At 33.9% G+C, this 16,044-nt stretch overlaps 1 protein-coding gene, 1 long non-coding RNA gene and 1 other non-coding gene across 5 annotated transcripts in view; all 3 read right to left on the minus strand.

The window, feature by feature from the left end:
• Nucleotides 1–16,044, minus strand: part of LOC126912571 (uncharacterized) — a 99,662-nt gene that overhangs the window by 59,089 nt on the left and 24,529 nt on the right. The window contains exon 2 of the long non-coding RNA XR_007707271.1: nt 4,629–4,698. This is a non-coding gene — a long non-coding RNA (uncharacterized LOC126912571). The remainder of the gene's footprint in view (nt 1–4,628; nt 4,699–16,044) is intronic.
• On the minus strand, nt 471–589 carry LOC118274419 (U5 spliceosomal RNA). The gene has a single exon (XR_004783475.2). It is a non-coding gene; the product is annotated as a U5 spliceosomal RNA (small nuclear RNA).
• The window catches only part of LOC118274067 (organic cation transporter protein-like), a 40,613-nt gene continuing 32,258 nt past the window's right edge, over nt 7,690–16,044 (minus strand). For all 3 annotated transcript variants that reach the window (XM_035591422.2, XM_050705028.1, XM_035591423.2), the window contains exons 6-7: nt 14,038–14,216; nt 7,690–13,017 (exon numbers count right to left, since the gene is read on the minus strand). In XM_035591422.2, coding sequence (XP_035447315.2) covers nt 12,862–13,017; nt 14,038–14,216 — 335 coding nt within the window. In that variant the 3' untranslated portion in view covers nt 7,690–12,861. The remainder of the gene's footprint in view (nt 13,018–14,037; nt 14,217–16,044) is intronic.

Here is a 16,044-nt window from a genome sequence, read left to right on the forward strand (position 1 = left end):
CATATACTGTAACTTTTTAGATCATTTTAAGAGGAATAATACTTTCATCATATAAATTTCGTATCTTACCATTTTCGCAGCGCACGCAACGGAACCTCAGGAATTAATATTTCCCCCGTTTTGTCCACACTTTCCTTTATTTCTTCGCTTCTAATAGTTATAGCGTGATGTTTTATAGCCTATAACCTTCCTGAAAAGTCTTTTGTTTATGTAGAAGGGTGTTTAATTGACCTAAAAATATCTGAGATATTTTTTTTATTCATTAAACATTATCGGTGTGTCTCCTCTGGTGTTGCGGGTGTCCATGGGCGGCGCTGATCGCTTACCATTAGGTGACTCGTTTCGATTCGAGCTGCTTAAATCTTTGACTGCCAATAGAAAACTGTTGAAGGCAAATCGTGGTCATCGTTGACTACTACGGCACTCTATGTAATATTAAAATTACAAAGTAGTGTTTTAATAAGAATTATAAACTCCGCCGAAGCGAAGTCATTCAAAAAATATTATAGACTCATTTGAGTGTTCCCCTCCACGGAAATCTTTAGTAAAAGGCGAAAGATTTATGCGTTTTGAAGGGAAACCAGAGTTAACTCAGACGAGTATCTGAGCCGACCCAACCAAACGCCGGAGAATCTTAACACCGCGATTCAGAAAATGACGTCACTGCACAGTGACATCTGTTAGTACGGTTTGGAACTAATCGGTGCGTCATTGAAATAAATGTTTGGCCGTAGATAAACCAAATGAGCTTTATACAATCATAATATTATACACATTTAAATAAAAATGTGTTCTTTTTTAAATCATGTTTTTATTAAATTAAAACAAGCTTTATCAATCGTTAATCATTGTTATAACGGTAGACAGTAACATACACATAAGGTCTATAATTGCGTGTGTTATGCGTGTGTATGTGTATATGAATATTTGGTTCGAGGTTGCATAGTGCGGTGGGCAGTAATTGAACATTCCTAGTGTCGCGTCGAGTGTTGAAACTGCGGTTATAGCATAGCGGGTAGCGGTTTCAAACTACATATACTGGAGTTTTAAAATATTTCACACCAAAAAATGCCCAGAATAAGAGTGTTACAGGAGTTTATACTGCATTTTAATTTTATTATAAGCCTAAACATCGTTTTATTATTTATTTACCACGTTTAAAGGCATTCTGAACACACAACTCAATAGTGTTTCATGAAATTATACAAAGGTGGATTACAACGCCATCTATGAAGTATATTCTGAACTAAATTTAAAGTCATGGCTGCCAAGTTCAAGAAAGTGAATTATTATGTTTTTACTGTGTAATTATAATCTTTATAGGTAAAAATAATTTGTTATAAGCTATATACAATATAGATGATAATAGATACACAATGTCATTGTAAATATATATACAAAAAATCGTAGATATACAGACAAGTGTACGAATTTATACGAACGAATTACAATGCATAAGTTTTTAAGTATAAACTTGGATAATTTGCATGCTGCTTTGACAGCGAAACATATTGATCTCTTTTAAATATTTATGTAACAACTCTGTATTTACCGTGTTTCTGGCAAATAAATATATTATTATCATTATAAATTTATGTAAAACCTAATTCTAATTAACCAATCAACTTCAATACAGTCTCTAAACAAACTATAACAAGAATGTCCTTCCTTATAAAATTCGTATCAAGCAAATCTGTTTCTAATGTCATCAGATAGCGCTTTGTAGCGTCTTGTAAGAAACTTATACGCCTCGCCTTGGTTCGCCTTGCCTTGCTTCGTCTCGCCTCGCCTCACTTCGGCTCGTTTACCATAGTTCTATATTGCAGTTTGCTGCACTCTTTATTAACTGGCTAGGAACTTTGTAATCCAATGTCAATGAATTGTGTAGACATAAGATGGGGTGTATCTTTGTTCTAAGGATAGTGTTTAGCGTTACTTTTCAAGTGACTATTTCTGCTCTTTTGACGTATGTTTTTTTCAATTAGTACTAAGATTAATAACTGAATGTACCTAATAATGAATGTTATTATTGTAAGTATGACATTTCCCATAATCGTATGGACTATCTTTTTACTTGATATGTTTGCATGATACTGTTTTAAATCGTCTACACCTAATTTACATCTAAATTCCCATTTGCATGGCGTGAGCCTTATTATATGGCAATTTATATTATTTTATTTTTTAGAACAAATAGAATAGTCTGCAATTAAAGAATGAATTGGCTGAGATTAGGCCTCTGGACGCTATACTGTATACTGTTCTGATTTTATTTTCACTATAAATATTGATTGTCTTACTGGTCAACTGGTCGCAAATGCGATTACCGGCGAGGGGTCTCGGTTTTTTACTGGGCTCACCCCTAATTTAACACACACTACGCCACGGCTCACCCCTAATTTGTACACATTTAAGTAATCTTTGCCTATAATATATCTTCACAGAATTAGACAAGATGTGAAACTACAAGACAGCTTATAACGTAAAAGCATGCATAGTAATATCAAACATTGTACCTGTAATCTTGATCATAGAGGTGATAGCAGATAGGCTCCGGTCTTCGCTTCAATCACACAAAGAGCCTTTATGCTCGTGTCAACTTGTAGTGATGTGCATTGTCGATAAGTATCGATATCGATTCGCTTGGGCTCGAAAAGCAGAAGTAGGAACGGGGTTTTTAGGTTTTTAGTCAGTAAGAGTGTGACACTTCCTCTCGCCTCACCCAAGGCAGAAGAAGTTATTGGATGATGTTCCTCCCTCAAAAAAATGGTTACACTATCCATAACGAACTCTTTGGTTAATGTCATATAATATTATTTTAGTAGTAAAATGCGTATTTGTATAAGGTATGGGTTTATTTAAATATCAGTTTTACGATGCTATTTCATTTTATCGCTAACACAAACCACAAACTACATTTTTAAATTGCTTAAAATATTATTGTTAAAGAATAACATAATATAATTTTATGTTTTCTAGTAAATGCCTTAGGTGTAGAAGACAGTGATGTATACGTATACTTTACTTGTTTCATATACAGCAACAAGTGAGACATAATTTATTTATATGTTAAACGGTTTTAATTGACTTATATTGTATGGTCATCAAGATTAAGAGTGTGTACCTACCAATTATTAGAACGATCTGAAGTGGTTAAAATGCCAATTACGAAATTAGACTTCAGCAAACAAACAGGTCAAACTAAATAAAACCGTTTAATAGAAACATTAGAAATGTAACATTAGGTACATAAATTATGTTATCATCCCCAACTCAAACTTACATATCCAGTACTCCTAGTTTGCTTAACGTTTAAAGTACATAATCGAAACGAGGGCGCGTTCGGCGCTCTGATTGGTAGGATTATTCGAGCCGGCTGAACAGAATTAAAAATTGTACTTTTACTGCCGTTTTTTAGACTTTACCATCTATTTATTCATCGATATTCCATTTTATCGACCTCAGTCACATCACTAGGTAGCGATTTAGAGAAGTGCAATATTTTGGGCGTCGCGACCCGAGTGTTGCACACAAAAGGGGCAAGACCGCGCCTTTGTTAGTCTGAGATACTACCCCTCTACTTGAAGTTAAGAAATACATAAGATGTGATAAGGCAGTTTTAAAAGCATAAAGTTCAAACATAATATTAATATTGAGGTCTTTATAAAGTTAAAAAAAGAAACTGTTGCATTTAACACATTAAAATGAGACTTGAAATTATAACAATGAGTTAAGTTTTTAAATTGACATGGTCACTAACACTACCATTAGAACTTGAGACGGAATATTTACTATGTTCATCCGTGATCATGACGCTTGAAACAGTGCCGAAATATCAGAAACTCGTGGACATAAATAAATATGGACAAAAATTCATCATATCCATGACTTTTTTATGACATCCATGGTTCATTCCTCTGAGCTGCATTGTTACTTAGAACGCTAAACTTTGCTGTAGGCCGTTTTCACACCCCAAAAAACACGTTTTGTGGCCACGTGCCTAGCTTTTAAATGAGAAACAAGAGAAAAATGGCAACTGCTCTGTTTCTAGAAGGCAATTTTTGTGAAATTAAAATGCTTTGTGGCGTGCTGTGTAGCGAGCCTTATGTGTTGTGTTGTGTTGTGTGTATTCTAGGAACATTCTCGAGATTTTGAAAAGACATTGTTTTTGTTGTTGTTGTGTTTGATTTTATGTTCTATTACTAATGAGAATAAGTTGCTTTTAGATTAAAGTGGGTTAAATTAGGTATCTGCCTATTTCTTCTGATTTGTTTCTAACTATTACACCTTTTCTATTGTCATTACAGTGCACAGCAAAAGTGCAGCAACACAGGTGTGTTTGTTTTGTATGTGCATTGTGCACTATACAATGTGATAGGGGCGGGACTTCTAACCCGTTAAGGCTAAGTACTACATCTAATTTTATCGACAAAAACAATAATAATATGGTGGGTTAAACCCCCAATTGAAAATATTGAAAAATAGCGATTTTTTCGGTAAAAATAATACAGAAATGATTTTTTTCTCACCAAAACATAATCAAACATATGGGAAACGAAATGAATTAGTTAGCCAAGGTTATTAGCTACAGTTTGTCATTTTTTTTTTGTTTCTACGACGCATACAACCTTTGATATCAAAAAAAGTAAAAAAAATATTAAAATAGCCATAATTTTTAGGGGGAGGGGATTCGACCCCCTCGACCCCCGACTTTTGTCGATAAAATTAGATGTAGTACTCAGCCTTAACGGGTTAGAAGTCTCACCCCTATCACATTGTATAGGTATAATGTAGTGCTTATCCGTAGGTACAATAATATTTAACTTTAATAACCAAACGAACTAAATTGATTTTATTTTATTATACATCTGAATGATTTTCTCGCTCGTTAAACTAACCACGACCAATACCTTATTAAAATACCAATTCTAGATGACTAATTTTAATTTGAATGTCCGTCTTGTAGATTATTTTAAAATATTAGACACGTATTTTTTATTTTCTTATGGAAATTAATACTTTTGAAGATAATATTAATTTGAAATTACGCGTGACGTCACTTCTAGGTACATTTTATACGTAGAAATGACCTATTTGCTCCTAAACTTTGATTCGTTTTATCTAAGTGTTGTTATCTTATATGACTAAAATAAAAATAAAAAAAATACGTGTCTAATATTTTTTAATTACGTTACAGACGGACTAAATATTTTTTTAATTTTCATACCCCATCATTCATGGGTAATATTACAAATATTATGACTATTTACTTAGCTATAATACAATAAACATAATAAATACCAGTTATATATTTTTTCCAACCATGAAATTACCAAAAGTCCATTACAATTCCAGACTACGTGCATTAATTGTGAGGAATCCCATAATTCCTCACAATTAATTTCCAAAATGAAAGTGCCGATCTACCTCAAACCTGAGATCTCATTCTCATGTTGGATATTCGCGGCCAAATGATAATTATTATTATTAATCACGAGACGTCTCGTCAACCCTTGCATACTTGAGTAATTACTTAAGCTTACTTAAATATTTAAAGTAAGTTTGAGCAGCGAGGAAATAGGGATGTTACTCATGTCAATGTCACACTTCGGATCTGGATACGGGTAAAGATAACATGACAAGTGACAGATGACAGAAGTCGCAATTAGACGATCAAATCAACGGATGACGTCATAAAATCCTACATCGTACATGTGAAGTTTATATGCCAATAAACATAGACAGAAAATCCCAACGAACATGCCTGGAGGATTTCTGCCCAAAGGGAATTTTACTCACTGTTCCCTAAAATACTAATATTACTTAAATCGGTTTCGCTTCATCACCAGCTTATTTTATTGCTTTTCTGGACTTCTGCACTAGCATGCCATGACGCCACGGAACTCTTCATAACTACCAAGTTAGTACCAACTAATAGTCAGAGTATAAATAATTTCGAATAATAGATAATAAATATTTACATGGCAGAATTAGCAAATGGCATCGAAATACATAATTATAGGCAGTTGAGTATGATAATATAATTAGTTAATGACTAGTTTATTAAAAAAAGGTAATTTAAAAAACTAAAAAACCCGACTGCGTTTCTTTATAACATGAAATTGAAAAAAACCCTAAAACAAGAATACAAGAAAAATTTAAGCAGTCGGGACCCATTCCAGAAAGCCGTATGTGCCCTCACTAAGTCTTCATAATATTTAGAAAGGGTCCCGACTGCTTAAATTTTTCTTGTATTCTTGTTTTAGGGTTTTTTTCAATTTCATGTTATAAAGAAACGCAGTCGGGTTTTTTAGTTTTTTAAATTACCTTTTTTATTTTATTTTCTTTTAGTTTTATTATTTATTATATTTTGATATATCTAGTGTCACTCTCAGAGTAAATACGAATCAAACGACCCCTATCAAGCTGAAATCGAATATGGCGCCAAAAATCCGCCATTTTGATTTTTTTATTATTTTGATATATCCAGCGTCACTCTCACAGTAAATACGAATCTAACAACACCTCTCAAGCCAAAATCCATCTAGTCGTTTAGCCTAGAGAGTGAGCAATATTCGAATTTGGCGCCAAAAATCCGGCATTTTGTTTTTTTAAACATTTTGATGTATCCAGTGTCATTTTCACAGTAAATACAAATCTAACGACACCTCTCAAGTCAAAATCCATCAAGCCATTTAGGCTGCAGAGCGTGCCAAACAATTATACATACATACATACATACATATATACATACATACATACATACATACATACATACATACTCTCGAAAAACATAACCCTCCTTCTGGCGCAGCCGGGTAAAAAGTATAGACATACCAAAGTATTTTAGATGCATTGTTAATATAATTATAGTAAGTGATTTTTAGTTCTTGTTATTTTATTTTCTTTGTTAGTTTTTAAGTTTTATAGTTAAGATGTAAATGCGCCATAGACTAAAAAAATACACATACGTGCACATAGCCATCCGACTCAGTTTTTACTATAAGATATCCGACACTCTCGGTTCCGTAATTGGATCCGTAAGGGATGGGCCGCTGAAGGAAGTTTAATGAGTGCGGTATGCTGAAACTATTACTATGGTAATGATACTTTAACTTCGTATTATCTTTTGTTGTAGTTAAAACTTGAATATAAGATGAATAAGTAATTATTGTTTACTTTGTAGGTACTCTGTTTATGTAGGGTTAAAGATTGTATGTAGTTTAACCTGCCGTATATAAGACAACAATAGAAAACACATTGTGTCTCTCGTGGATCCGCTTTCTAAGGTTTAAATAATCGTTAAATCTTCAATCTCATACTAAGGGTTAAAGTTACAACCATTGTGAAATAAAATTTAGTTATACTTTATATTTATATACTGGTTCAAAGTCTGAGTGGTTGTCGGTTCGATTCCTTCTTGGGCCGATACTAATGGTGGAACCTTATTGGTACAGTACCCTTAGTACGAGTTTGCTTTATGTTGAACGAAAACGAATCGAGAGTGCTTTCGGCGTTCTGATTGGCCCATGTGATCCTGAGGTGCTTAAAACCATCTGTCATAGGGTGATTAATTTGTTACAGTACAAAAAGCCCATAATTAATCCCATCGGGAAAATAACACAGATTTAAAAGTATTATTATTCACACTGTATAGGCCTTAATGACCGACAATAAAACACCAAAGAGTATTTTACAAATTCTTTATTATACAAATCGCGTATTCAACAAATGTATTTGTACCAAATACAATCAATTAATAAATAATTACAATAATAGGTTGGTATTTATAATAAAAGCACAAAATTACAATCACTGATGTACTAAATTATAATAATATTACAAAAAAAACATAAACTAAAAATTAATAAAATACCAAAAATGTATTTTAATAGCTACGATATAAAGTTTAAAATGCTGGGTGCAGTAGTAATTCGGTTTGATCACTACAAAGGTGCGTCCATAAACTACGCCAGAGGAAAAAAAAAAATTGTTAACTAGCTTCTGCCAGCGTCTTCGCCTGCATTTCCGTGAAATAAAAAGTATCCTATATGTTATTTCAGACCATAATCTACCCTTGTTCCAAATTTCATCCCTATACCTTCAGCCGTTTCGATGTGATTGAGTAACAAACATACACATAAACACAAACTCACAAACTTAAAAATGGATGTGAAAATCATGCAAATGGCTACAAAATATGTCATAATATCCATTCAACACAAAATTAATCTAGTGGTTTCCAATTTGAGTGAGATATTACTTCCCTAAAGATAATAATATGGAACTATCATCAATATTTAATAGATAACCATCCGATTTTGCGACCCCATTCAAATTACTTACATGCCACGATTAGATGTCAAGTTGAATGACATTGTCATTTTGTACGGCATGTCATTGTAACTGACATTTGACAGTCGGTTTCTGATTGGACGAGAACAATTTGTTGTGTAGCTTCGAGCTAAAAGTAAATAGGATCAGTTGAAATGAGAAATTAGGAATTAGATTTACTAATATCAATTTTGGATTATATTTTAATAAATTTCGGTATGTTTTGGAAAATAATTTGCTATTACAATGACCTTTCAATGAACTTACATGACCTTTAGTCTCCGGAGGGGTAGACAGAGGTGCACATTTAAAATCTAACTGTTCACTTATGTTATGTGTATACTAGGGGATGAGCATATATTAGGGGATGAGTCTACTATTGCCATAGACTGGGCACAAATTACTCGAGAAAACTTATAAAGATAATCACGCTTGCACCAACTTTAAATATAGAAAATACAGTGTATTTTATAATCATTATGAATTATGACACGTGTAACTAAAGTTGACTAAATCCAATGTTAATTGACAATCACATGTGAATTGGAAATCCCCGTTTAACCCAACAAGCGTTGTAGATTTGACAATTATCTATAATTTAAAACGTCCAGGTTTAATCTATCACGGCATTGTGCTACCTAATTATTATAAAGAGCTAGTCTAGAGTGATTAAATATACATTAAACTTTTTGTATAATTGTTTGTCGCGTTTTTGTATAATTTTATAGCTTTGGTTGCATTTTATTTGTTTTTGCAAAATGAATATAATGTAGGCAGTTTTGTTATGAACAGAATTATATGCTAGAAAATTTAACTTAAGTACTAGTTGTGGGAATGGGGATTCTTGATACATGTTTGCCACATTTTGGCGTAGATTAAGGCGAATTAATTTGACTGAATGAATTTTTCTGTACTTGACTTATACACTTATATAGACTTATAACACAAATGGTGAAAATTGGTTGTACATTGTATAGCGGCATTACGTGCCGTAATGTGCACCTCTGCCTACCTTTTTGGGAATAAAAGGCGTGACGTTGCACACCATTAATTATTCTGTATTACTACGGCATTTAGAAACGTAGTACGAATTATACAGAAATGGTTTTAAATCGGTATTTTGTTAGTGCATCGCAAAAAAACTATGATGGCAATTTTTTAGCTGGACTTTAAAAAAACTATAGTATCTAATGGTAAATAACATGCAATTGATCAACATATAGGATGTTTTTACTCAACAGATTACCAGACTATACTTAACACAAACAAAACACAAATCTATCATAAAACCACACAGTAAATAAAATAAAATGACAAATGATGTTAAAACGTCAACATAATGATGTCCCATGATTTATATTTTGCAACAGAATCACAATAAAAGTCATGATTAAAATGATGAAGCAATCAAGGTGGCGTAATGTGACGATTTAGTCATTAGAAACGTATTCATCATCTGGATGATTCAAATCACTTATCATTTAATGTATATGTGTTCTGACCAGTATAAATTGACCTTTGAAAGTGCGTATAGAATAAACAAAGCGAGACCATGATAGACTGGTTATATATGTTATATATGTATGTAATGTTTAATGTGTGTTGGAAAATTGTGGTTTAATTAAACTTTAATCGCGGAATTGTAGTTGTGTTTGTGTTATAATTTTGCATGGTACGTTAGCGCTGCGCGTGTAACGTTGTATGGGAGGTTGATTAGGCTGTTGCCGACATTGGGTTTTAGAGCAACTTGAAAGCTTAGTATAAGTTTGCCTTGCGTTGAACGAAAACGAAACGAGAGCGCGTACGGTACTCTGATTGGTTGATCCATTCGCGCCGGCCAATCAGAGCGCCGAACGCGCTCTCGTTTCGATTACTGTATCCAAAAATCGCAAGGATTTTTTTGTAATGTCAATGAGATTTTTATAACATAAAGTGCAATGTCTACGACGCGTCATTTGTAGGTTGCATTTGTAAAATTCTGCATCGCAGTCAGTAGGCTTTAACATATTTTTTTCCCAATTAAGATACCAAACACATAATATAAGTACCCATTAAATGAAGTGTTGTGCAGATTTTCAGATTAATTGGACTTCTAACTGAAGAAATACAGTTTCAAAACAGGCGCAGTTTATGGACATTTGATTATTTATATTGGTCCCTTACTAAGCTTAAAAATAACTAAATATAAAAAGAAATGTGGACACTTATTACAAAAATACTGTTAAACATTAACATAAAAAGAAATTAAATAAATAAATAAATGTAGGAATAATTAATATTATCAGCATAAATAAGTATTTTTTCAAAAAAGATTTTTATTTAAAAATGATCATAAGAAATATAGAACAGTGACATCTATGTGTGAAATACCGTAATTTGAACGAAATTTTATTTATTGCTGATAATACCAATGTGATCTCGCCCTAAGCATAGACGCCATGTTTGTTTTAACATACCTTTCCACATTTGCATGCGTGGAGATTTTATTTATAAACACTAAAAATTAAGTAGCAATTAATGTATTTATTTTTACACATAATATTCCGATATTCGAGTTTAAGTAACAAAAAAATGTATACAATACAAAAAATGTGTTTATAAATTATTTTTATTATAATTAATCGTATAAAACATGATTTAAAATATAGCTTGTTTGCAAAAAATCACAACTTTTTTTAAATGAATTCATTCGGTAATAAATTAATAATACGGAAAGACGTTTTTAAATAGTATGTTTCTGGTACTAAAATACACTGTAATAAAAGTATAAGGAAGAGACTACACTCTTTTCTTTGCAAGAAAATGTATCAAAAAGCTATAAAAATGCTATTCTAGTATTAATTTTTTGTATGTTTGTGTAGTCCACATGAAATGCGATTTAATTTATTATCGCGCTCAATCAATTTTGTTTAAAAAGTTTTTAATTTTTTTTTGGTGTATAATTCCTACGAGTTTTCTTTTATTTTTTGTATTGTAATGGCTCGCGTATTCGAGCAATTCTTTAACAATTTTGTTTATGTATCAGAAACATTTCTTTTGGTGTTCATTTGCTTTTTAATTATTTTTAAGTACTGTAGCAATTGTTTGGTTACACTTGTAATAGATGTGGTTTACCATAGAACATTAATTTTGTTGTTTATACAGTCTAGCTGCTTAATGACTCTAATGCAAAAACAATTGGTTGAGTTTGATGCAAAAACGAATCGAAGGCTCGTTCGGCACTCTGATTGGCCGGCGTGAATGAACCAACCAATCAGAGTGCCGAACGCACTTTCGTTTCGTTTTCGTTCAACGTTAAGAAAACTGACACTAAACGAAAATTCCCAATTACTTCGATTGTTTCGAATCGACAATTACAGAATAGCATATATTTTAAGTATTTTATGTAAGTACTGAGTCTTTTAAGATCATTTTTTTTCGGTACAATAACTTAAGTAGATATTAGCGTGCATTTTATAATATAAAACATAAACAAATATAATATAGGACAACACGATAGTTCAACCATTGATCACCAGCTCAACTGGCTATTATTCATTTATTCATTCGCCCTATGACAAATATATTTGTCTCTTTTCCACAACAAGCAAAACTATAAGTGCAAGACAGAGATGTGATATAAAACACAATGAATAAAAAAAAGAAATAGTTTCTTAAATTAACATGCATAAGGTTGCTTAAGCATGCATAATTATAATCATGATTTTGTTGAAGACTTATAAAGTCTTACTGCCGTACTCAGAGACATTTAATTAATACTTAAACTTTTTTGTGGAATAGGGGGCAATCGAGTTATCAGGTCATCTGATGGTAAGCGATCAGCACCGCCTATGGACACCCGTAACACCAGAGGAGTCACAGGCGCGTTGCCGGCCTTTTAAAAAGGAATACGCTCTTTTCTTGAAGGTTTTATTTAGGAACTATTCCTTAGTAACGATTTTGTTCTAAAAACAATTGCTAAGGACTGGGTTAAGTATATGACACTGAGTACGGCGGTAAGCGACAGTACATATCACTTTGGTAGAAATAATGGGCGAATAAGACAATGTAAAGCTACATCAATTTATGGCATACAATAGTATGGCGAAAAAGGCTATGTTTCTCCAAAATTAAGATCAGTGGCCTACTAGATACAAGTTTAAACCTTATACTCTTTACAATAAGTAATGTTTTTAAGTGTTCTAATATTTTAAGGTTAGATACCAAATTAAGTATCAATTATTAAGACGAAACACAGTTAAGGTACACAGAAATTAGGACATACAAAAATCTTTTTACACTTTCAAAACGAAATAATCTAAAAGGTATCTACTAGCACATTAAGCTATCCTAATCTGTTAAAAGATTTTCAACCTTAGCCCTTTACTACACGGTTGAAAATCAATTAAATTAACTAGAGATTAGGATACCTTGATGTGCAGCCATACCACAATGTCTTTATCGAATTTGGACTTTACTGACTAATTGGAATAAGATTAAGTTTTCTACAATTTTGGTTATACCTACTTAAATAATGGGTTAACAGCCTCAGTTCTTGGTTCTCTTTCTGGAGAGTGCCTCTGCTTCCTCGATGGTGTCTGGTAGCCTCATATTCCTGGTTTCTGGGAGCATCATCACCAGGGTGCTGGATATTAGGCACATGGCTGCGAAGATCACTGTCGGCATCGATTTGTGGTACAATGACTGCAATGGAAAAATGTGAAGTTAATGGTCTATTATTAATATAGGCTTCTAGATTTTGTTGGTAAAGTTTTAACCCGTCGTACGCTGAAGCACTTATCAGTGCGAGACACAATGTGTATTTTATTGTTGTTTCATATACCCGCAGACGAAAGGTTAAGCAAGATTGTGGGCAACAGAAGATTGGTGTGATTTACGAATTAAGTGTAACACATTTTGAAATATTCATGATGAAGATGAATCCTATTTCATCTGCTGCCACCAACTTATTTAAGGTGTTCATGCGTCAGTGATATCCTGTTACTTATGCCCTAGAATATAAAGTGTGGTTGTATTTCTTACTAATGACTCAACGGGGTTGGCTTTCTTGCGGTGCCCAAAAGGGCCCATAGTTGGAACATATTACTGTATAAAATTGTAGACCACACTGTACACTATGGATGCATTAAAGTGATTCGATTTGAATAAAAGTCCCTAAAATAAATGATTAAAAACATAACCAAGATGAGATGTGTTGCAGACTAAAATATCATATTCAGTCATCGAACCTTGAATCTTGATACTCTGCGGTCAATAGTCCTTGCACATTCATTACAAGTAGATACCTTTGTAATATTACCATTTACCTACCAAGTCATTATAGTAAACCATTTTCTATAGAGTAGCTTCATATTCATATTTTTTTTGAGTGGGGAAATTCATCCAATGACTTCTCTCGCCATGGGCAAGGCGAGAGGGAGTGTCAGACTCTTATTGGCTAAAAATCACCCCGTTTCTACTCCTGCTTTTCAAGCCGGAGCCCCGGTAACCCGTTAGGCAGTCCACAGACATAATCTAGCAGAGAACTTTGTTGCCAATATAATACTTCGTTAAAAAAAATAGCAACGTCACGCCTTTTATCTCTGAAGGGGTAGCCTTTAGGTGCTCATTAGCTAGGCAGTCCGCAGCTCCGGAGGCATTTCACAGTCATAATCTAGCAGCGAACTTGATGTTGCCAATATAATAATTTAAAAAAAAACTTACCAATAAAGGAGTCATTGGCGCTATAAGTGATCCGATCCTTCCAGCCATGGAACACATGCTGATTAGAGTCTGCCGCATATTCGTAGGGAACACCTCAGACACATAGATGTAGACGGAACTGTAGGCGAGAGTCACACTCCACTTCCCAATCAGGTACAGGGGTATGGACCAGTAGTCGTCTGGAAGAGAATAGAGGAGATTAGAAAATGACGGATTTTTGTATAGTTGAGAGGGTCTTTGGTAAATAACAAGCCCGTGAGTAGGAGGTTTAGGATTTTGGTTAAAAAAATATATTTTTTATTAAAGGGAACTGCTGTCCATTTTTTAAGCGCCTCATTTTTTTTTTATTCAGGAAGTATCCTTAAAACCTTCCTCTAAGTGAAGAATGCTATGCTGAAAACCGCATTAAAACCAGTTCAACCAAACGCGATATACTTAATAGGTATATATAATACAGGTCAAACTCTTTTTTTTTCTGGAGTTGGTTAAAAAGGTAAAGGTAAGTGAATATTTTCCCATGTACCAATAGGTGGTGAACGTATTGGCATATACTGGGCACAGTTTCTGACTCCGTGCTACAACTGAGAAATTTTCGAGAAACCGAAAAAGACCCAGTAATACTTTGCCCGAACCCGAGATCCCTTGTCCGGCAGTCGCACTAGCGACCACTTGACAACGAGGCAGTCTTATAATGTACATATTAATGTGAATATATCAGCCACGTGCGAAGACGAGACTACTATTAATAGTAATGTTAAATTATTAACAATAATTTATAGTCTCAGACTACATGAGCACATTCGTTCGTGATCGTAATGGCAGAAATACATTAGCGTGGCGTGGTGCGCCAGAAGTATATCAGATGGACTGCATGGTTGGCGCGGTGGCTGGGCAACTGGCTGCCATGCCACGTGTAGCGGGTTCGATTAACGCAAGGAGCAACTTTTTGTGTGATCCACAAATTGTTGTTTCTGAACTTGTCTGTTTGTAAACGCACCCACGACACAGGAGAAACTCCTAGTGTGGGGCAATGCTTTAAAAAAAAGTTTCATACATTTACTCTAGACTTTAAAAGAGACTATGACCTCTGAGTTTGTTTCGGCATTTCTTCTCAGAGTAGTCAGGAAGGGCCGTAGGAAATGCCGGCCTCATCTAGCTATATTGACGTGTAAAAGTGTTATTTTATAACCTACTTGCAGAAATAAATATCATTTATCATTTACAATGGTTAGAGACACACTTGCATGTCATGTCGGTGCTGCGTGGTTCGCTAAATGCTTACAGCTAATTGGTGGCTACGGTGCCACGACACTCAACGGTAGTATATTTCTGCCTTACGGTAGTAAACGGTGTGGGTGACACGTGTAGAATGTTTCTCAATCTGCAAGGTCGACGCACTGATGTGTCAATAAAGAGCACTTTCACACTGTTCCAGTCGTGCGTTTGTGAATTAGTGAGTGTTGGTGGTTAATGTTTGTTGTTCGTGTGTTGTCGGTTTTCTGGTTGGTTTAAAGATGCTTAGTATTCTAGGCTTTCTATTCAGTCAGAGCTAAAGATTTCTATGCTTAATATTTCTATTCAGTCAGAGGAGAGTGTCTAGGATGGTTTTCCTTTTTATTTCTTTTGTCAAGCTTGTATTACAGTGGCCTTAATTTTAAAATGTCGCAAAAAGTATTTGCTCATACTGTTCATATTAAATCGTACTTTTTTTAAGGGGAGAAAATCATCCAATTTCTTCTCTCGTCTTAGGCGAAGCGAGAGAGAGTGTCAGACTCTTACTGACTAAAAACCACGCCGTTCCTACTCCTGCTTTTCGAACCAGAGCCCCGGTAACCCGCTAGGTAGTCCGCAGCTCCGGATCAGGCATTAGCCCTACTGGGATATTAAGTCGTACTACAATTGAACTTATCTATATATACGAGTATAACCAACTTTCATATCTTCTATTATGTTCAAACTCTTGACCAAACGAAAATAAATACCAAAAACAACGTACCACTAAAAAAA

This window comes from Spodoptera frugiperda, chromosome 3 (assembly GCF_023101765.2).
Source record: "Spodoptera frugiperda isolate SF20-4 chromosome 3, AGI-APGP_CSIRO_Sfru_2.0, whole genome shotgun sequence".
Classification (NCBI taxonomy): Eukaryota; Metazoa; Arthropoda; class Insecta; order Lepidoptera; family Noctuidae; genus Spodoptera; species Spodoptera frugiperda.